We start from the raw sequence: 22,256 nt of genomic DNA, 5'->3' as shown, positions 1-22,256 counted from the left end.
GCACGGAGGCCCCAGCCCGCCGGGTCGTTTTCCGTCTGACTCCAGACTTTTTGCAACCTCCTGTCTCCCCAGACCCGGATTACGTGAACATCTACAAGACCCTCCGGCGTCCACGCCGGTGCAGCGCTGCAAGAAATGCGCCCAGGGTCGTGGTCGGACAGGCGGCGCGCGCCGCTGGGCCCCGGGCTGCAGGCGGGCTCGCGACGCCGGGCGGGCGGCCCGGGTCGGGGACTGGAGCAGGGATGGCCTTGCGCCCTCTGGAAGGCAGCCTCGGCGCTCCCCAAACGCAGAACGCCAGGCGCATGGAGGCTGGACAGGAGCCCGGGCCGGGGGGCCCGGAGGCCAGCCCCGAGCGCCCCGGACTGCGCTGCGTGCTGCTGTCCGGCTTCCGAGAGGAGCTGCGAACGCTCCTGGTCCTGGCGGGCCCCGCGGTGAGTAAAGTGGCCTCGGTCGGGGTCGGGGGCCCGGTACGCGCGTGTCGCCCCGGGTGACCTGGGGGTAGGGGGTCAGAGCGAGCGAGCGGGCGGCCTCATGCCTCCGCGTGCGTCCCAGGCGGCGCCCTGCACCCTCTCCGGGGCGGACTCGCTCCGCACAGTTGGCACCGCTCGTGCAGCCGGGCCCCCGCCCGGGCGTGGGGAGCCCCCAGGGAGCCGGGACCTGCTCGCCTAGAGGCTCTCTTGGGCGCCTTTTTTGGGTGAGGATTCCAGCGAAGCAAGTAAGTTCCCAGAACCCTGTGAAACTTGTTTGAAAACTGGCTGTCGAGTCGGGACTTCAGGCAGTTAAGTTACCTTGAGGCGGGGAGGAAGGAGGTGAAATTGCCTGCCTCTCTTGGATCGAGATCTCCAAATCCTTCAGAATTATTAAGTCAACCTCTGCACGAGGAAACCAGAGGCATCCTGTCCTGTCCCACACTCTCCTCCCCCGTTATTGTGTTGTTTTTTTTAAATGTCTTTAATGTGGTTCTCTTTGGAGTTGAGGTTTCTTCTCATCATTAGGTTAGGGCTCTTTCCACGTAATCTACTTAAAAGTTATGTGGGTTTTAAAAACCACAAAAACTAGAATCCTATCCCCGACGGTTTGGGTGGTTTTCAAGTCAACGGAGTGAGTCATTTCACTGGACAAGTGGACTCCGTTGTGGTTTTAAGGCGTAAGTTTTGGGCCATCGAGTGGACGTTGGAGAGGTGCGTGTTCCTGGCGTGGTGACACCGCTGTTTGTGGGATCATGTGATACTGGCTCTTACGTGCCTGGGGGCAAGAATAATGCCAGGGACTAAGCCAGGAAACAAAAATCCATCCAGCAAAAAGGGGTTTGTGAAGCTGTCTTGCAAAACGGAAAGAATGTGTGGTGTGGAATCTCCATACCTGGGGCCCTGGTCCCTGCTTTGATCTCAGAAGGCAGGGTAGGAAACAGCTGTGTGAAGTTGAGTAGTTCCTGACCTCTTCTAAGCTCTGCTTACCCATCCAAACACTGAGGCTAATAGTCTGCCCAAAGCTCCCTCGCAGAGTTGCTGTGAGAAATGTCTCGATGAGCCTGTTACTGCCCTGATAATACAACACACACACCACAGGGCGGCTTTCTGAGACCCAGCCTCTCCCAGGACAGGTCATTTGTCTCTGCGGGTTCGGTCCCCGAAGTAACCTTGATGTAGGGGACCTTCTAGGTCTCCAGGGACAAGCACTAGCCTGAAGTTCTGGGCTCTTTGTGTTTGTGTATACATAGATATGTGTGTTGCAGACGTGTGTATAGATCTATAGGAATGTTAATTATAAGTGTAATTGACATTTGTCCTTGTAGAAAAAAGCTAGAAAAACAAGACAAAGAACCAAACAAAGGAAAACACGACCGAGAGACAATTTGGGGATTTTACTGCCAGTCCTTTGTGTGTGGCTTTGTATGTGACCGCCTTACCCGATGACATTGGTCCTAGAGCTCTGGCACCTGTTGACTGACTTATGAATTGTATATGGAGCCCCTCTTGGTGTTTCTACAGCACTTTCCCAGGTGCTGGGCGTTTTCTATTTCCTGAGGGGCTTGGAGAAGGAGGGGATGCCTGCTGCTTCTCCCGTGCTCGGTGTCCCATAGTCTGCTCTCTAGGGATCTGCCATCCATTAGGTAGGTTTCCTGGTCCAAATCTCCTCTCTGTGGTTTTGTCTGTCCCATTCAGCATCTCCCTTCCAGGCCTCGCACATGAACATTGACCCGTGAGGATCCGAGATAGGCGTCAGGCTCAGGTGTCTGGACTCACCTTACCTCTCTCCCATCGAGCTTTCGGTGAGGCATGTAGAGAGAGACTATTTCTCACACAAGGAAAAGAGGTGCATGTCAGAACACATGTCACTATATGTTCTATTTATCCTGCAGAAAACATTTGCGGGGGAGGGTGGCGTAGCTGATACTGCCTGGCCTCGGGCATTTCAATCATGCTTTCTTTTTGTCCTGAGGATGGTATCTGTTTTTTTGTTTTTTTAATTATTTTACCTTTGTTGCCAGGGGAAGTCAGAGTCCGGAAAAATAATCCCAGAGAGGGGTTGCCCGCTCTCCAGGAGCATGGGCTGTGAGTAGCATTGCCGGGAAGGGAAACTCAGTGGAATAGCCTGGGACCAAATCGAGGGAGCCGGTTTCCATCTGTGTGCAGAAAGGAGCGCCTGAGAGGGAGCTGGAGAACCCTCTAGGGCTGCAGGGCAGAAGGACCAGAGCCAGCCTGCAGGGTGAGGGGCATGTGGCCGGAGGGGCCAGACTACACACAAGGCATGCAGGCTAATGGTTTGATTTTTACCCCATAGGCAGTGGGGGAAGTCCTTAGGGACATATGTAAGGCTCAGCGGGAGCGAGCTGCCGCCCGCGCAGGGCAATCTAGGCTAAGGCGATAAAGGTCTGCGGGAAGGGGAGGCATCTCAACGCGTGATGCGTGTGGCGGCAGGTGGGCGGAGGAGGCCTGGGGGTGGGCCGGGACCCTCCCTTGCTCCTTTGCTTCCTCTCCCAGGCCTCCTAACTGGCTCTCAGCTGGGGGCAGGTCTTCCCTTCCCTTCCGCCAGGCTCCAGGCCTGGACCACGGCAGCTCCAACTGTCCTCTCCCCTCTGCAGCTCGTGCTGCCCCACATGCTCCACGTGGAGCCAGCCACCAAAGTCCTCTTTGTGGGGCTATGCACGTGAGCGTGTCACCCCCTTTCGTTGCTCTTCAAGGTCTTCTGGGGTTTGGCTGCTGGCAGGCGCCTGGGTCTCATCTCGTTTCTCTGTCTCCCAGTGGTCCTTCCCCCAGCCTTGCCTCAGACCCCACACCCTCCTGCTGCTGTTTCCTCTGCCTGGAACGTTCTCTCCGGACAGACAGCCCACCCCCACCTGCACCTGCCTAGTCACCATTCAGGTTTCAGTGGCACGTCACTGCTTCCAGAATCTTCTCTGACTCCCAGGCTGTGCTCTTAGAGCTCCTGTCATCTTTGTGTAGTGCCCATCACCTGTGTGATTGGAGGTGTCATTCCATGCTGAAGCTCTTTCCTTGCTCTATGGTGGGTTCTGTGAGGGTAGGAATGGAGCGACGGTGTTCATCTTCTGTCCCTATCCCTGGTGCCTGGCATGTACTTCGTCCTCTAAAGAGGTTGACCCCAGTTGACCATCTGCAAGTCAAGTGACTTGGGTCCCAGTTGTGCCTCTGTGACCGACCAGCTGTGTGACTGGGGCTGGTTGCTCGGCCCGCCTGCCTGGGTTTGTCACGTGTCCGTGGAGTGGCTGTACCCCGTGACCTCGCGGCTCTTTCCAGGGCTGACCTTTCGATGCTAGGAGTGTGCTCTCAGGCATCCCTGGGAAGGGCTTCCGGAAGGGTGCTCACGCGGCACACTGGGCGGGCTTCCACCTGTTGCCTCTGTGGCATCTGGCCTTGGAAAGCACCCTTCGAAAGCCCGCGGGTGGCAAGAGTTTGGGTTATTGCTGCCTGGCTAGAAAAACGAGCAGGGCCTTTGTGACAGGAAGAGACAGAGGCACGGTCCGTCTGGTGACTTCTGTTGTACATGTGACTACCTCTAGTCACGGCCAGTCAGGCTGTTGTTGAGACAGCTGTCCTCGAGACACGTGGGGGAACAGAATTGCCTAATTCCTGAGATTCTAACGTGAAAAATCGAATCAGAAAGCCGGGAAGTTCTCAAAAACAGGGCGCTGATCGTGGTTGCAAGTGAACTCTTCGATACCCTTCAAGAACCCTACCAGAAGTTGCACGTTTGCCTGTGAAAGTTGGCCGAGGCTCAGTTTTTTTTTTTTTTTTAAGATTTATTTATTTCCTCGAGTGCGAGAGAGCATGAGCGGGAGGGGGAGCAGGAGAGGGAGCGGGAGTATCTCGAGCAGACGCGGCGCTGAGCTTGGAACCTGACGCGGGACTCGATCTCATGACCCTGAGATCACCACCTGAGCCGAAACCAAGAGTCAGATGCTTAACTGACTGCACCCCCCAGCACCCCCTGGTTTCTTTACTTCTGACTGGAGTCGATTTGGAGAGGGTGGGGGGTTCCCCCCGGGCCCTCGCGCCCTCCTCCCACTGTGATGGTTGGGACTCACCTGCAGCTTCTCTGTCTCTTCCAAGTTCTTGGCGCAGTTGATGGTGTTTCTGATCAGTTTCGTAAGCTCCGTGTTCTGTGGCCACCTGGGGAAGCTGGAGCTGGATGCTGTCACCCTCGCGATTGCGGTACGTATGGGACTTGCTAACACATTTCTGAAAGCCGTCTGTACCAGTTTCTGCTTGCTGCTGTTAGGAAGTCCCCCTCTTTAATCCCTTACACCAGCACAATTCGTTATCTTCCAGGGCTGGAGGTTAGAAGTCTCACATGAGTTTCTCTGGGCTAAAAACAAGGGGTTGGCCCGGCCGTCACCTTATTTCCGTTTGCAACTCTAAGTCTCCTTTGCCGTGTAACCTCATGGTTTCCCAGGCTTCAGGGGTTAAGACAGGACATCTTTGGAGGGCCATTATTCTGTCTCCCACATCAGTGACTTTGTAATCCATGGGACTCTGGCTTCTGCCCCCACTTCCGTCTCCATGATCTAGAACTGGAAGGTGACATCCTGGGTCCCAGTGTCCAAACCTAAAATTGGGAGGAAGCCCAAATCCTTTCTGTATCCTAGATGTGAATCCCCCAAACCAAAGAGAGATGTCCTTGACCTCTGCCAGGGGCTAATTGGCTATGTGTGGCCCAGTGGCCCTGCCACACTTGTTTCGTTTGGCCAGCTAGGTGTTTCTAGAAAGGTGGAGTCAGTGGCTTTCAGCAGCATCCCCGGTTCCCCCTTGCCCTTGCCCTGCTCAGACACACATTCGCCTTTCCTGCCTGGTCCCTGCAGCCCTGGCGTTCGCTGTCTCTGAACTATGCAGGACTATTCCGGATTGCCCCCAGGGATATACACGGGTTGTCTTGCTTTCAGGGAGCAGCGTGAGCAACCCCAGGCTTCACTATCCTTTTGGGGTTTTAATGTGTGGAAATCTGGGGGAAGAAAAGTGTTCAGCGAGCCTCTGGCAGATTCTCTTTAGCCAAGGGAAGTGCAAGAAGGCTGGTGCTTCTAGGCTGAGCCTAGTTGAGGCTGCTGTCCCTGGTTAGGTTCCTGCGGGCTCAGGTGGAGATGGCAGGTGCCAGATATCCCGTGATGCCACGCTCTGGTGTTGGGGTACTGCCCCCGGCTCCCCAAAGCTCCAGGGACCCGGGGCTTTAGTTGGTGACCCTGGTCAAGACAAGTGCACCTGGGAGCCCTCTGACCTTGACTTCAGGGGCTTGGTTCTGAGCCCTTAGAGTCCTTCAGGATATTGTCACAGGCCATGCTTGGTCTGGAGCAAGTAGACGTAGGCAGAGCTGCTACTGTGTCACGTGGCATTTCCCTCAAGGACGATTCTCTCTGAAATTGGGAATCAAAATGCCCAGGGCTTACTAAAGACAAAGGCTTGGTCATAACCTCTGGCTGAGATTTTTTCTTTCTTTAACTTGTGCTGGTCCTTTAACTACGCGGGCCCAGCGGATTTGTGCAGGGGCTCGGGGGAGGGCAGAGCTGGGTAGGCTGACTTGGGAGGGTTCCCAGAGGCACGCAGCGCCGTCCGATCAGGACAGACAGAGAATTCGCCTTCCTGTCTCCTTTTCACTCTGCGTGGCCGTCTTGCATTTTTTTTTTTTTCCAGTTTATCAATGTCGCTGGTCTCTCTGTGGGTTTCGGCTTATCTTCTGCTTGCGACACCCTCATGTCCCAGGTAAACGGAAGCCGCAGGTGACTCTCGCAAGGGACCCTGGACATCTTCTCGCAAGGGGAGCTGGGAGGGCCCCACCGGCAGGAGGGGAGGGTCTTGTGCACAGAGAGAGGGACTCCCCGACAGCAAGCCCTCAATTCCACTTGCACTGTCTAGCTTTCTGGAAATGTGGCCGCGTGCCTCGCAGACTTGGGAAGTCATGTTTGCACGGCTGCTTGTGTTACCTTTTGGCCAAAGAGGGGACATTGTGTCCAAGACCCTCCTAGCCCTTTGCACATTGCTGAGTTTGGCACTAGGCCGTGCTTTTCTCAACCTTGAGAGCCCACCCGAGCTCCCTGGGGGGCTTGTTAAAACCAGCCGGGAGCGTCCCACCAGTGGCATGCTGCTAAACGTTGAATGACCAGGTCTCAGGCGGGAGGAGGAAGATGTTCTGACCTGAACGGTTTGCTCATTCCAGTGGCAGAAGGAACTACTTTCTCTATAGCTGGTCTCAGGCTGCCACGCAGATGTCGCTGGACATGACCTAGGGAGAGACGTGCACAGTTGGGCTCTTGGAAGCCCGTGGGAGTGGGTTTTGGCCCCCCACTGGCCGTACCAGAGTTTCTGCTCTGAGTTATGGGGGGGACAAGATATTGCATCTCTAAGAGGTTTCCAGCCGATGCTACTCTGACTGGCCATTAGAATCTCACGGGGCGCTTTTAAAAATGACTGCTGCCTGGGGCCCCACCCGGGGCCTGTTAAATCCAGACTGTCTCTGGTGGGACCGTGGCATCAGTGTCTTAAATGCCTTCCAGGTGATTCTAATGGGCAGCCAAGTGCGGCACGAGGGAGTGTGGCAAAGTCCCAGGACCATCTTTGTGGATCGGGATTGAAGGCTTTTGGGGGGGGGGTGTCCAGGGGGTGCCGTCTCTCTGCTAATGGGTTTGTTTTGACCGTGTGCACGCAGACGTATGGGAGCCAGAACTTGAAGCATGTGGGGGTCATCCTGCAGAAGGCCACCCTGGTGCTGCTTCTCTCCTGCTTCCCCTGCTGGGCGCTCTTCCTCAACGCCCAGAAGATGCTGTTGCTCTTCCGGCAGGACCCGGCCGTGTCCAGGTAAGGGGGGGCCCACGTCGCAGTGGGCGGGGTGGGGTCCATCTTGGCGGAAAAATGGTCCCATCCAAGTTCAGCCTCCAGGAATTACAAAGGCCAGGGACAAGGCCACACACCACGAGGGGGGTCAAGGGTTCCCTAGGTGACTTCTGCCAGGCCATAGTGCTGTCCACACCCGGCACCTAAGGTCTAGACGTCCTTACTTGTATGACTTCCGGGTGAAAAGTTTTGAGCGAAACGAGACTTGGAAACGTTCTCTACTTGAGGTAGTGATCTATGGCTGTTTGTTCATGGTTTTGTGGTTCTTGACCCTGGTTTATATTCACATCACTTGGGTGTTTTAAAAACCCACCCATACCTGGTCCCCCCTTCCCCTCTCAGCGTTCTGTTTTAATTGGCCTGCGGGGGGCAGCATGGGCATCAGTGTCTTTTGGGGTTCCCCTGCATGATTCTGATGTGTTGTCTGATGTGTTGCTGAGTTTGAGGCCTGCTGGGTTAGTTCATAAATTCCTTCAAAATAAGTTCTTTTTTTAAAGATTTTATTTATTTGACAGAGATAGAGACAGCCAGCGAGAGAGGGAACACAAGCAGGGGGAGTGGGGGAGGAAGAAGCAGGCTCATAGCGGAAGAGCCTGATGTGGGGCTCAATCCCAGGACCCCGGGATCACGCCCTGAGCCGAAGGCAGACGCTTAACGACTGAGCCACCCAGGTGCCCCTCCTTTAAAATAAGCTGTTGTCCTAGGGCAGTGGCTGTGAACTTAGGGGACATTTGGCAATGTTGGGGGGCATTTCCGGTTATCAGTACTGGTATTGGGAGAAGCCAGAGATACTACAAAACGTCCTTGCACGCACAGCAGAGAATTATGGGGCCATCGTGCTGAGTTTGAAAAACCCTTTCTTGGATCTAAAGATGTGGAAGAACCAAGAGAGGGTTATAACTGGGTTATAAGACGATAAGGTCTATGTGTCCATGTTTACGTTTTGCTCCTGCACTCAAGCCCATTCGTTCAGTAAGAGCCAAGAACGGGGAAGGCAATGTTCGTTTGCTCATCCTCCCTACCCTTCCCTTGAAAGGGAAACCCCTGCCACCTTTTTTTTTTCTTTTCCTTATATAGGCTTACCCAGGACTACGTCATGGTCTTCGTTCCAGCTCTTCCTGTAAGTTTTCAACGGTTACGAGGCCCCCTTCTTGAGGTTCGGTGGTACAAGGCAGCTGGGGTACCTGTGAGCTCAGTGCGTTGGGTCAGTCTCCTAGGATTCCCACATGTGACCCTGGCTCGTTCAAGAAGCATGGCTTTCATTATGCCCAGGAAAGACGTGAACGTCTGTCCCTCAAGAAACGCCCAGGTCAAGTCAAGTCCAGGAGGCCTCGTCCTGAGCTCCTACGCCTGGAGGGACCTCTGGAATCCTCCCGGAAAAGGAGTTCAGACTTTTTTTTTTTGGGTGGTGGTAAATTCTTCCCCACGTCAGGACGCCTCAGGGCCTCCCTCTGAACTTTTAGATTGTTTTCCTTGCTGAGCGTGATCACACAGGGCCCTCAGCGTGTGTTCATGTTGGACGCAGAGGTGCGTGGCCGGCGAACAATCCAGGCTCATTTTACGCAGTTGGGGACGGTAACGGCTGTCTTGGTCTGCACGGGCTGCCATAACAGAAAGGCACAGACTGGCTGGCTCGAACACCAGAAACCGATTTTTTCTCAAGAAGCGGGAAAGTCCCAAGTCAAGGTGTGGCAGGGTTGGTGTCCTCCAAGGCCTCTCTCCACGGGCTTGCAGACGGCCTCCTTCTTGCTGCCTCTTCTCCTTGGTGTCCCCCTGAGCAGGTGAAGCCCTAGGGTTCCTCGTCTTATAATGACACCAGTCCTTTTGGGCCAGGGTCCACCCTAATGAGGGCCCACCTCATTTTAACTTAATCACCTCTTTATTTTTTTTTATTTTTATTTTTTTAAAAGATTTTATTTATTTATTCAACAGAGATAGAGACAGCCAGCTAGAGAGGAACACAGCAGGGGGAGTGGGAGGAGAGGAAGAAGCAGGCTCCCAGCAGAGGAGCCTGATGTGGGGCTCGATCCCATAATGCCGGGATCACGCCCTGAGCCGAAGGCAGACGCTTAATCGCTGTGCCACCCAGGCGCCCCTTAATCACGTCTTTAAAGACTATCCCCAAATAACGGTCGCATCGGACATCAGGGCTGCGACATAGAAATTTGGGTGGATGCAATTCAGCTCTTAAAACTAGCTGTCTGCTCTCCTGATTGGCCTTGTGGTTTTTTATTTGTCCTGAAATCTTTCAGGTTTAATTACCAAATAGGACTGTTGCCCAGTCTATGTAAATGGGGTGCCTCCCCTAGAGTTTGCCCAGGGGTGTCCTTGACAGCCCACCACCCCCAGAAGAATCCTTGCCATGCACTCCAGGGACTCGCTCTCCCAGACTCTAGGGTCTCTACGATCATGTCCGTCCATCAAAGAGATGTTTGGAACACCCTGGCCCCGAGACACCCTGGCTGCCGTGCCCTGCCCCCCTCCCTGTCCCCTCTTGAGATGGTGTGGCCCTGTCGCTCATGTGGGAGCAGAGGGCAGCCAAGCCGTGGCTCCCAGCTCACGGCTGCGTGGCAAGGCCAAGATGTTAACGTTCATTTCTTGTTCTCCTGTAGGCAACCTTCCTTTATGCGTTACAAGTGAAATACTTGCTCAGCCAGGTAATGCAGACTCTCTTTCTCTTTGGGGGGCTCGTGGGAGTTTATGCCTTTCGGCGATGGGGGGGGGCGAAAATACGAGCCACTGAAGTACATTTCCCCGCGTTGTAGGGGCAGGACTTTGGTGTGGAGAGGTTTATGAGGTGACATCAAGGAAAGGATACGTTATTGTTGGCTCTGGAAAAGTCTTACCCGATTCTCCCTCGGAAATACTGTCATTGGCCGGATAGGGTTAGCACTGTAGCCGTCGGTCTTTGGCTCTGTGCTGTTACTGGGCCCCTGGAAGGAAGGGTGCGTGCCCGTGTGCCCCGCAGAGGGCGCCTGTCGGGCTCCAGGGAGCCAACCTCTCCGCTCAGATGGGTCCGAAGGGCCCGACTCTCCTCAGTGGGTGTGAAGGCCCACGTCCTGATGATCCCTCACGTCAGTTAGGCCTCCGCACGTGACTAACAGCAACAGCAGAAGACCTGGGATGGTAGGTATGGACTTATGACGTCAGCCTATGTGGGACCATGGACTTCCTTCCAGATGAATCCAGGTCCATGAGGGTACCGGGCAGTGGGTCATGGCCACGGAGGTAGGCTCTCCGGGACACAGCAAGGGAACAACGAAGGGAAGAGGGAAGGGAGGAGGTTTTCCATCTAGTTAGCGTTCTTCAATGTAAGCTGTTACCCTGTGAATGAACCATTTCAAACCTACATCAGTGTCTAGAAAGAGGCAGAAATCTCCATGTCTGCTGCCAGCCCGTAACCTTGTCTGAAGCCACAGAGAGGACTTAGCCTGCTCAGAACCTTCTCGCTGACCGTCAGTCTCCCAGCAAACGTGGGGGCTCCTGACTGCAGGCTCCAGCTTGATCCAGTGGGGAGAGTGGAAGTGAAAACCCCTCTCTGTCATTCTCTGAGGGACAAGGAAAGTTCTAGAAGTAGAAGCTGGAAGCTGAGGGGCCAGGAGGCGTGAACTGGGTTTTGGAGAACATGCGGGGTTCCCAAGGTGTCCGAGTCACTGACAGGCGGGACTGCAGAGGCCACGATGTGGGTGGAGGGACACCGTGGAGGACAGAACCAGAGAGGCGGGTTGGCCCAGGTCAGCGCTCGGGGCCTTGTGTTTGTTCCTCTGGTGTGGATCTTTCAGCTGCTGGGAAACCCATTGATGGCCAGGAGAAGAGAGGAGAGTCACAGATGTGGTCCGTACAAAAGATGCTGTGGGTCTGTGACAAGAAAGGATGCCCTGTGGGAGGAACGGGAGACGTGCGGGGTGGGTCCTATAGAATGAGAGGACCCATCGGCTGCAGGACAGGAGGGGGAGCCAGGAGTTGCATGTAACCCGGCTTCCGCCACAGGGTGAAGCAGCTGGTCTGCGGGCAAAGTTAACATGGCTGGACAGGGTGGGAAGAGCCCGGAGGAAACCGGGGGGCTGCTTAGACTTTTAGTGGGGAGAGTTCGAGAAGGCAACCCCACCGGCTTCTGCTGACCTTCCTCTTTGGGAAGCTGTGTGTCTGCGTGTCTTCCGTTTCCATCAGCGTGCGTGTGGCTCCCACATTTCCAGCTCTAACCGCCAGTCTTGTCCGCTGCCCGTGGGAGGCCCGTGCACGTTGCGCCCTTGACCTTCTCAGCCCCCAGGCCTGCCTGTCCACTTCCCCGTGTTCCCTCCCAGTTAGTGGCCTCCAACATCTTCTCTTGGGGTAACCTGTCCTCATGTGGGACTCCCATCTTTTCCTTCACTCCCACAGCCCATCAGTGACGGTCCTGGAGGTCATGCCTGTCCCCTCCTTACCCCCCATGCTTCAGTTCTCTGTCGTTCTTCCTCTTGCTTCCGTGATAACTTCAGGAGCCTCTTACCGAGGCTCCCAGCTGCCAGTCCTTTCCTGGGCCAAGCCCACCCCACGCTACTTCCTTGACTTTCTACATAAAAGGCAGGTGTAGTCACCTGCCTCCTTTGCTAAAACTAAGCAAGGTCACCTGATAAGTAAGTGAGCCATAGTGGTGGCTGGCCACGATCCTTGTCCCGGTCCCCGAGCCCAGGACTGCTGAGGCCCCTAGAGACAGACCCGCAGCACGGCAAGAGTCGGGTTTGCCAGCCATAGTGGAGATCAGAGGAGTGTGGTTCCCATCCAGCAAAGGCGGAAGATGCTACGATTCTGAAGGGTGGAGTCCAGGTGCAATCCAGGGGAGGCCGTGCTTTGATGGGCTCGGAGCAAAGCAGGAAAGGGTCTGCCGTGCCAAGAGGACCCCAGTCCTCTCTCCTTGGGGAGCTCAGATAGGTGCAGATTGCCGCGTCCAGAAACCCACGAGAGGCTCCCCTCCTGAGTTGGAAATCGAGGCTGCTTTTTCTGTGTGTGAGTGACGTCAATCCCCCAGGCAGGAGACGAATCTTTTAGGTTTACTGAGATACAGCAAACAGCAAAATGTCCAGTGGTCTGGGATTTTAGAGAGCCGGGTTTCTCAGAGAAAAAGCATTCAGAGAAGGGGCTGGGTGACAGTTTACAGCACCTCCTGTGATCGTCACCGCTGGCTTTGTCGTGTCCGAGAATCTGTCCCGATGGTCGGCAGGCAGCTCTGTACCCTCAGCTCGTGTGCGTCCTTTCCCTCTTCCGCCGGAAGTCTTACATCGAGATGCCCGTGGGCCTGGACTTTTCTGCCCTGTGCTGCTGAGCAGAGCCAGGTGTGATGGAGTCCTTCCCACATTTAGGTCGTCTTAGATTTTCTCCGATCCCTGAGCTTCCGTTTGGTCCAGAAAGCGCCGAGCTTTCACCCAGCGTCCGGAGCAGAAGGCGACTTGTTTACAGTCAGTCCCTGCCAGTCCTTCCTTCTGGAAGGCCAACCGCTTTGTCTTCCTACTTCTCTGCCTTCTCATCGCCTGCCTGTATCCCTGTGGCCGGAGCCCCATGCTTCACGCCTCCGGGAGGAGGAGGAGGGGGTGGGAGGCAGGAAGGTAGGAGCAGCAAGGATGGCATCCAGTTAGGTCCTTGTGGCAGCTCGCCGTGCCAGTGTGTTTGGGGACAAAGTGGCAGTCCCGCTCCTTGGTCTCCAGCATGGGGTGTGGTCTCTCCTCGTTTCAGGGAATCGTACTGCCCCAGGTCCTAACCGGAATAGCAGCCAACCTCGTCAATGCCCTCATCAACTATTTGTTTCTTTATCAGCTGCATCTTGGGGTGATGTGAGTCTAACTGATTCTTGGGGCGGGGGGCGGGGGAAGGAATGACCTTGGGATGGGGGAAGGAATGACCTTGGGACGGGGAAGGAATGACCTTGTGGCTTTTCCAGGGCAGCATGGTGGGGGGGGGGGAACCTAGACCTGGTCACGTGTCCGTGTGTGGTCCCCTCCCTGGGCCACTCCGGATACACTGCTTGGAATGCACAGTGAGGCTGCCCCAGAAAGAGGACGTGATCAGGGCTTACGCAGGCGTCCCAGCAGGACGGAGGACGCGCACGTCCCTCACTGGCACTCTTCTTCCCAGGGGGTCGGCGCTGGCAAATACAATTTCCCAGTACACCCTGGCACTGCTTCTCTTCTTCTACATCCGTGGGAGGAAACTGCATCAAGCTACCTGGGGAGGTAAAGACCGCCGTTTGTCTTCCAAGTCGGATGCGGGTTTGGTCTTGGGTTGAGGTCCAGCCCAGCCACCATGTGTCGCTCATGTGTCTGCGTCCCCGCTGCAGGGTGGTCCCGTGAGTGTCTGGAGGACTGGACCTCCTTTTTCAACCTGGCCATCCCCGGCATGCTCATGTTGTGCATGGAGTGGTGGGCCTACGAGATCGGCAACTTACTGAGCGGTCAGTGTGGGGACAGGTGGCGATGGCGGGCGTCAACGCGGGGCCCCGTCTGGAAGCACGTTGTCAGCTGTCTCTCTCTACCAGGTATCCTTGGCGTGGTGGAGCTGGGAGCCCAGTCTGTCGTGTATGAACTGACCGTTATTTTGTTCTTGGTGAGTGTCTGGGGGCTGGTTGTGGGGATGTGCTGGACGTTCCCCTTGAAAGAAGAGTCCTAAGAATGCATGTAGGCATTCATCACTTAGTAGTTTTTAAACGGATTGACGAAAGTGAAATTTCATCCTGGAGCCAGGGAGGGTCCATTTGGAACGATGGGGTCTTCCCTGGGAGCTCTGGGAAGTTTGGAAGAATGAGTTGCTCAGTGCTGGTCACGCGCATCCTTGATTGCCAAAGAATATTTTCATGTCGTCACGACACAGATGCCTTGCGGGGACAGGTAGGGGGCCCGAGGGGTGATGGTGCCAGATGCATGGCAAGAAGAGCCTAGCTCCTTGTGTCTCCCCGAGCTCCGCGCCTGCCTGGGTCTGATGCTTCTTAAGCTCCGTGTGACCACTCTTAGGTGGACCCCAAAGACCTGAATGTAGGGTCTCCAGCAGATACCCGTGCACAGGCCACAGCAGCATCATTCACGGTAGCGAAAAGGTGAAAGCGACCCAAGTGTCTGTCAACGGATGAAGCAGACGGCTCTGTCCATACAATGGAGTATCACTCAGCCTTGGAAAGGAGGGAGATTTCGATGCGCTAGAGAAGAATGCCAGTTGTTAGGGGCTTTCCTGTGGCTTTGTTTTCTGGAACAGCACCTGGAAATTCTGAAGGGCTTTCATCTCTAGCAAGTGCTGCTTTAGAAAGAGAATTGTCATGTGAAAGGGATTAGATCATCCCCCCTGCCCCACCTTGATGTTGGTTATATTTAAAAATTACATAAAATATGTATTTCCTATTTTTTAAAAAATGTATCTACTTACTTGAGAAGAGTGTGGGGGGGGTTGGGCAGCAGTGAGAGGAGCAGAGGGAGAGGGAGAGAGAATCTCAAGCTGACTCTGTGCTGAGCTTGAAGCCAGACACGGGGCTCGATCTCACGACCTTGATATCAGACCTGAGCTGAAACCAGGAGTCGGACGCTTAACTGAATGTGCCACCAAGCACCCCTGTAGTTCCAATTTGTTTTTTAAAGAATCATTCTGTTGGGGATGTGTGTTTTTGGTTTTTGCTTTTATTCTGTTCTCAGCAGAATTTTTAAACCTGTATTCATTGCTTCAACACTGGATATTTAATACACATTTTAAGTTGCAGTAAGTTCAGTAACTATGTCCAAATCAAAACACTTACCAGTGTCTCCTTGTACATATCATTTTTAAATCCATCTCCTATTGTGGAATATTTAATTTCAAATGTTTCAATATTACGAGCAACACTTCAAAGACGCTTTAGACAAATATCTTTACATACTTGCTTATTTCTTTAGGATAAATTCCTCGATGTGAAATTCAATTACAGTTTCGAGTCTTTTGCATATATTGTTACATGCTTTCCAACAGGCTTAGAAGAATTGACGCTTGTATTTCTCTAATTGAAAGAAGGATTTGTGCCCTTTACTCTTATTCCCCAGCTGTTCATATTTTTTTTTTTAAGATTTTATTTATTTATTCGACAGAGATAGAGACAGCCAGCGAGAGAGGGAACACAAGCAGGGGGAGTGGGAGAGGAAGAAGCAGGCTCATAGCGGAGGAGCCTGATGTGGGGCTCGATCCCACAACGCTGGGATCACGCCCTGAGCCGAAGGCAGACGCTTAACCGCTGTGCCACCCAGGCGCCCCCCAGCTGTTCATATTTTGCCCCATTTCTTCTCTCTGTCAATCAATCTGTGTTTCTACCCGTCTACCACCTCCACAATCCATATTCGAATACCATCCATTCTTCTGATAATGTCCTGTACAACTGGTTTTTTCCCAGAACTAAAGTCTTATGCTTCTTTTTTTTTTTTTTTAAGATTTATTTATTTGAGAGAGAGTGCGTGTGCGGGCACAAGCTCGAGTGGGGGTGAGGAAGAAGGTACAGAAAGAGAGAATGTCCAGTAGATTCCTCGCTGAGTGTAGAGCCCAATACTTGATCCCATGACCCAAGACCACGACCCTAGCCGAAACCAAGAATCGGAGGCTTAACCGACTGAGCCAACCAGGTGCCCCTGAAGTGTTATGCTTCCTTAATGTTCTTGAATCTAGAACAAATCCTCAGCTTTTCTTTGTTGTTCTTGACCTTGATGTCTTTGAAAAACAGGGGCCACTTTATACAGACTTTCCCTCAATTTGTCGAGCTGACACTTCCTCGTGAATAGTTTCCGAGTCTGCGTTTTTGGCAGGAATAGGACAGAAGTGTCGCTGTGTGCTGCTCGCACGTTCTGGCAGGAGGCAGGTGACATGCATTTGTTCCACGACTGGTGATACGAACTTGATTTCTTGGTGAAGGGTGGTGTCTGCTGGGTTTTCTTCATCACGGACATCCCTCTCTTTCCCTTGGTAGTTAATTATCCGTGGGAGAGCTGTCTGTCTGCTCCCACTGGCAAGTTTCCGGCTTGGGTCCGTCTTGTAGGTCTTCTGCGTGCCTCAGTCTGAGAACCTTTTGAGGTCCTGCCTCCAAGTGGTCAAAGCTCTGTCTGATTAGGCAAAATGCACATGTGTCCAATGGGGTGGTGATCTTTTTTTTTTAAACTAATACCACTTTCTCAAGTGGTAAATTTGTAGATACTAGTAATGCCTAATTTTTATTGAGTAATTACTACGTGGAGGCCTGTGTTCAGGCAGTGGCATGGTATAGTCCTCCCATCCCACAGTAACCTACAGGAGTAGGCTCTGTTACAGGATCCACACTCACAGAAAACAGTTGAAGGGGCAAGAGGGTGAGTCACGTGTTCAGGGTTACACAGCTGATAAATGCCTGCGTCTGGATTGAACCCAAGCAGTGTGGTCTCAACTCCATTCCTAACCGGCCGCGCCATCCTGCCTTCTGTCTGCTTCACACCCCTTTCATCCTGCCCTTCCCCGACCCTCCCCCACTCAAAAGGGTAGCCTGCTATCTGCTTCCTATGCACCTTTCTGTTTCCTTAAGTTCCTTTTTACCCCACATTTTGGGGAGAGGGGAAGGTCACCGTTTTTAAGATTCTGTCTTCTAAACTTTTTTAAGTATTTATTCATTAGAGAGCGAGATAGAGCCCGAGTCAGGGGAGGGGCAGGGGGAGAGGGAGAAGCAGGCTCCCTGCTGATCAAAGAGCCCGATGAGGGGGCTTGATCCCAAGACCCTGAGATCATGACCTGAGCCGAAGGCAGACTCTGAACCCACTGAGCCACCCAGGCGCCCCTGTCTTCTAAATTTGGTCCCTTGATGGTCTTTCAGACTTAGCTTGGGCTCTTGTCTGGCCACAGGCGGGAGGTGGGGGGGTGGGGGGGTGGGGAGAGGAATGTGATTGTGCAGGACCCGCCCATTGCATACCCTAGAAGCTCTGCTCAAAAGCCCAGTGAGTGAGGCCCATTCACCTTAGCCTGGGGGCACCCTGCTAGACAAAGGGGATGTTGCAAATTCGCCTTCTCAGAACTTTCTGCACAGTTTTACCAAGGAGGTGTGCAGCACGACCTCCCAGGCTCCTCCGCCCTGGAGAAGATTCCCGGTGCGGCTCACAAAGGAGCCCAGAGGCCAGGCTGCGCTTTGCTCCCCACTCACTCTTTCCTTGTCATTGTCGAGTATGGTTCTTTTGGCTTCTAGATACCTTCAGGCTTCAGTGTGGCTGCCAGCATCCCGGGTAGGAGCGCGCTGGGTGCAGGAAACATCGAGCAGGCCAGACGTCCTCCACTGTTGCCCTGCTGTCACTGGTGCTAAAGAGTCTCCCGCCAGTGACTCACCGGAGCGGTCTTTGCCCGGGAAGCCCAGCTGCGCGGTTCCCTGCAGCCCTCCTTTCTCACTGTGTTGTCTCTGTGCCATTTACCTCCAGGAGTCTTGGCTGTAACCTTGTGTGTCTTGATGTTAAGCTGTAAGGACGTTGTGGGGGTACATTTTCACTACCGACCGGTGAGTGTGAAGATTTTCTTGAAATGGGAAATCACGGGAAGGAATGGTTGGGTAGATGCCTTCACACGGCTTCCTGGGAGTGTGGCATTGTGGGAGGTCCCTGAGCCGTTGGCAAGATGACAAACCCGCTCCTGTGACCTGGGAAGAACAGGTGAGCTCTTGGAGGTCATTTACCCTCTAGAAGGCCGCTGTGCAGGCCCGGGTGCTGAGAGATGCTGCTGGTGGTCAGGATCTGTGTGTCTTTTAAAGAAGGAAACCCCTTTGGGGTCCCATTGATGACATTTCCAGTTAATTATTCGGTGCCATGATACGAAGCATTTCGGTATCTCAATTTGCCCAAGTCCCTGGTGTGTACAAGTTGCGTAATATACTCGTCAGTTCAGATTGAAGTTAAAATATCCCTGATAGGTCATCTCAAAAAGATTCACATTAGTAGACAGATTGCCGAGAAGAATTCTTGTAAGGGGTGGATCCGCTCTCTGGTTTTCGGTTTCTGTTGGGTTAGCTGCTTTCATCAGTGAGGCCAGCTGGTGCGTTTTGACTATGTGAATATATTGCAAGGATACCTCTGAAATGTAATTTTTAAAAGATTTTATTTATCTGAGAGTGAGAGACCATGAGCCTGGCTGGGCGGGGGGTAGGGAGGAGGTCCGAGGGCAGAGGGAGAGGGAGCTTAGAGCTCCGCTGAGCTGGGAGCCCGATGCGGGGTCAATCCCAGGACCCTGGATCATGACCTGAGCCGAGGCAGGCACTTCACCGACTGAGCCACCCAGGCGCGATTTGGGATTCTTTCATTAGCGTTACAGAATGCAAATGACTTTTCCTTCATGGATTTGAAAAGCAGCTGGTGGACAGGATGGCTGCGTTCACAGTTCATTCTTCGGATATTTGTCTTTTGACTTTTTTTTTAAAGATAGATTTATTTATTTGAGAGAGACAGAGAGACAAGGGGCAGGGAGAGGGAGAGAGATCTCAAGCTGACTCCATGCTCAGCAAGGAGGCCGGATACTGAGCCTGACACAGAGTCTGATACAGAGCCAGACACGGGGCTCGATCCACAACCCTGAGATCACACCTGAGCTGAAACCAAGAGTCTGATGGTGATTGCGGACCACCCAGGCGCCCCTGTCGGTTGACTTCCAGTGTTGGGTTGTCCTTCGACAAGCCATTTTCCTGTGAGAAATACGATGTTTAAGCGTTCCGTCACTTCAGAGTGAGTGGAAAGGCACAAGAAATCGTTCTCGTTTTGGAAAGGGAGTCAATTAAGGTTATCGGACGTGTATCTGTGCTGATGGTTTCAGTAGGCACAGGGCAGATGTGAGCCTGAGCCTGTCCACTTCAGAAACCATGCAGGGCAGCGAAGGCATGTAAAACCAAAGGCCCACAGACCGTATCTTTTTTTGTAAGATTTATTTATTATTTATTCGACAGAGAGAGCAGCCAGCGAGAGAGAACGCAAGCAGGAGTGGGAGAGGAAGAAGCAGGCTCAGCGGAGGAGCCTGATGTGGGACTCGATCCCAGAACGCCGGAGATCACGCCCTGAGCCGAGGCAGGCGCTTAACACGCTGCGCCCGAAGCGCCCCACAAACCGTATCTTTGATGATATTACGAGACAGAGAAAACTCACAAAAATTAAATTTTTAGGAGCCTGCCAGGGTCACGAAACTGGCAGCTTTGGTCGCATAGATTCTAACAACATGGACACCTAACCTAATCAAGAGGAAGAGGAAGAGAGCTTCTTGATGCAAAAAAAGTAATTTTTAAACCATGACAGACTAGTTTGCATGACTTTTGCAAGTAAATTTAAAAAAATCTGGAAAGGAATACATCATTTTCTAGGAAAATAAGTTACCAAAACTTACCTGGGAAAACATAGGGGATCTACTTGGATGTCCATAAATAAGTAAAGGTTAAAAGCTCAAGCAATCGAAGGATCAAAAGGTGACTTATAAAACCTTTAAAATGTTTTCAGGGGCCTGGGGGCAGCGATTAGCGTCTGCCTTCGGCTCAGGATCGTGATTCTGGGATCGAGCCCCACATCAGGCTCCTCTGCTAAGCAGCCTGCTTCTTCTCCCACTCCCCTGCTTGTGTTCCCTCTCTCGCTGGCTGTCTCTGTGTGTCAAATAAATAAATAAAATCTTTAAAAAAAAAATAAAAAAATGTTATTCCAGTGCTGTTGAACTGTGGCAGAGACCAGAAAAGGAAAATTTCCACATTCTGTTTAGGAAGCAAAAATACAACATTGGTACCAAAGTCTGACAAAGTTTGTGTAAGAAAAAAGGAAGGTTGCAGACCAATCTCACTTATGCATATCTATCTTAAAATCCAAAAATAAAATATTAGTGGACAGAGGTGCCTGGGTGGCACAGCGGTTAAGCGTCTGCCTTCGGCTCAGGGCATGATCCCGGCGTTATGGGATCGAGCCCCATCAGGCTCCTCCGCTATGAGCCTGCTCTTCCTCTCCCACTCCCCTGCTTGTGTTCCCTCTCTCGCTGGCTGTCTCTCTCTCTGCCGAATAAATAAATAAAATCTAAAAAAAAATATTAGTGGACAGAATTCAGCAGCACATAAAAGATACTATGTTTTGATAGACTATAGGAGTGAATGTAATCTATCAGACAAATCAAGTTGCGAACTCAGCGTAAGGGCGCCAGAACACAAAATGATGGAGACTGGAAGGGAAGATAAGAGCACATTTGTATCTGGACAAGTACAGACTGTCCGAGGATTGCCGCCTCGTCTCGGGGAGGCGGTAGTGGGCTGGGAACAGAGCGGAAGGAAGATTTTTCTCGATATCCTTTTCATAGTGTTTGATTTCTTTGAACCATTGCATCTGTGACCTATTCGGAAAATAAAATTGCACTCGAAGGAAAGACCTGTGTTTCTGTCCTTTTTGAGGGGAGGAGTGACCATCTTGTTCCGTGCTGCGTTTCTTTTTTTTAACTCATTCAACAAATATTTTTTGCCGAGCAATGTTCTAGACTCAAAGAGTATTATGGATTTTTCCCCTCCCTGGGTCAGTGGCAGCATTTTCTGTTTCTCTTTAAGCATGGTGTTAAAATCAATGTCTCTGGCTGTAGAGGTCAGGGACAATTTCTAGGAACATGGATATTCTGTAAACTGTATCTGTGGCCTTTATAATTTGCCCACCCTGGTTCCACAGAGAGGAGCTTAACCACACCGTGTGTTTCATCCAGACACATGGAGAGATGCGTGGAATCTGTTAAGCGAAGGATGGCGTTATAATCACAAATTTTTTTTGTGGGGTGCCACATCATTTGATGTAACTGTCTACCTCGCCAATTGGATTGTATATTCTAAAAGTCATGTGATCCATTGTAGTTGGTTTCTCCTACGCCCAAGAAACAGGAGGACTGCCCCAATTGAGTGCTGTGGCTGGACTGCACGAGCCCCTCAATTTATGAGGAAGCCAATTACTATCACCTGAATCACATAGTCTTTTTACCCCCCCACTTGTCTGTCTCTTCCTGATCACCACGTGCTTTCTTTTCCTAACAGAGAAGTCGTTGCTCTACTGGCTCGGGTGATTCGATCTCTGCTGTTTCCCATCTGTTTGAAGCTCTTGCTGTAAGTATTATGCAATATTCCTTTATTTTTAAGATTTTATTTATTTATATTTGAGCGAGAGAAGAGCATACCATCGGGGGTGGGGTGGGTGGGGAGGGGCAGAGGGAGAAGCAGACTCCCCGCTAAGCAGGAGACCCGACAGAGCACTCGATCCCCAGACCCTGGGATCATGTCCTGAGCTGAAGGCAGGTGCCTACCACTGAGCATCCAGGCCCCCTGCAGTTGCCTTTCCCCACCTTTGATCTATGGGTTTCTTCTGAGGGTGGTAAATTTAAACAGAAGAGAGCTGGGCTGGGGCAGGCAGGCGATACTGAATATTTTAGCCTCTTCGCTTGCAACACTGGGACGTGATTAGGATTTTTAAGTCAGAGTGCCCGGGACAGGATGTGCTCGGGGATGGCAGTCTTCCTGAAGTCTCGACGACCTCTCACGGATCGCTGTTTTCTGCCTACAGTGCACAAGTGCGGGCATTCTTCGGGGCAGTGGCACTTGATTGGGGCCATTGTCAATACCATTAACTATGCGTGATTGGTCTCCCGTCGGGATTTCGCTGATGTTCATAGCCAGACTGGGAGTGGTTGTGCACCCCAGGAAGTGGGTCTGTTACCATGGGCCGGAAATGACTATTGGAACATGTTGGGCTTTTCAGAACTTGGCTCTGGAAGTTACCCCTCTTAACCCTGCCAGACCCTCTTCCACACCAACATACTTGAGCGGCAGGATGACCTTTCTATTCCCTCTCCCTGTCCTGTGTCTGCGGTTCTCACTCTTCCAAGTTGGTGACAGCAGGAGTGCTGAAAAGCATTCAAGAAGTGCCTTTGGTGGCCCCAGTTCTGTCCTTAGGTGAT

At 52.6% G+C, this 22,256-nt stretch overlaps 1 protein-coding gene across 1 annotated transcript in view; it reads left to right on the top strand.

Moving 5' to 3' along the window:
* Nucleotides 1–302: 302 nt before the first annotated feature.
* The window catches only part of LOC103658505 (multidrug and toxin extrusion protein 1), a 40,290-nt gene continuing 18,336 nt past the window's right edge, over nucleotides 303–22,256 (top strand). Inside the window, exons 1-10 of the mRNA XM_040630118.1 lie at nucleotides 303–431; nucleotides 4,572–4,673; nucleotides 6,144–6,212; nucleotides 7,156–7,304; nucleotides 8,418–8,460; nucleotides 9,953–9,997; nucleotides 13,050–13,147; nucleotides 13,449–13,546; nucleotides 13,651–13,764; nucleotides 13,849–13,916. Coding sequence (XP_040486052.1) covers nucleotides 303–431; nucleotides 4,572–4,673; nucleotides 6,144–6,212; nucleotides 7,156–7,304; nucleotides 8,418–8,460; nucleotides 9,953–9,997; nucleotides 13,050–13,147; nucleotides 13,449–13,546; nucleotides 13,651–13,764; nucleotides 13,849–13,916 — 915 coding nt within the window. The remainder of the gene's footprint in view (nucleotides 432–4,571; nucleotides 4,674–6,143; nucleotides 6,213–7,155; nucleotides 7,305–8,417; nucleotides 8,461–9,952; nucleotides 9,998–13,049; nucleotides 13,148–13,448; nucleotides 13,547–13,650; nucleotides 13,765–13,848; nucleotides 13,917–22,256) is intronic.

The sequence above is a fragment of the Ursus maritimus genome, unplaced genomic scaffold (assembly GCF_017311325.1).
Source record: "Ursus maritimus isolate PB19 unplaced genomic scaffold, ASM1731132v1 scaffold_14, whole genome shotgun sequence".
Classification (NCBI taxonomy): domain Eukaryota; kingdom Metazoa; phylum Chordata; class Mammalia; order Carnivora; family Ursidae; genus Ursus; species Ursus maritimus.
Note: the sequence above shows the minus strand (reverse complement) of the source record. Positions and strands in the feature narration are given on the sequence as shown.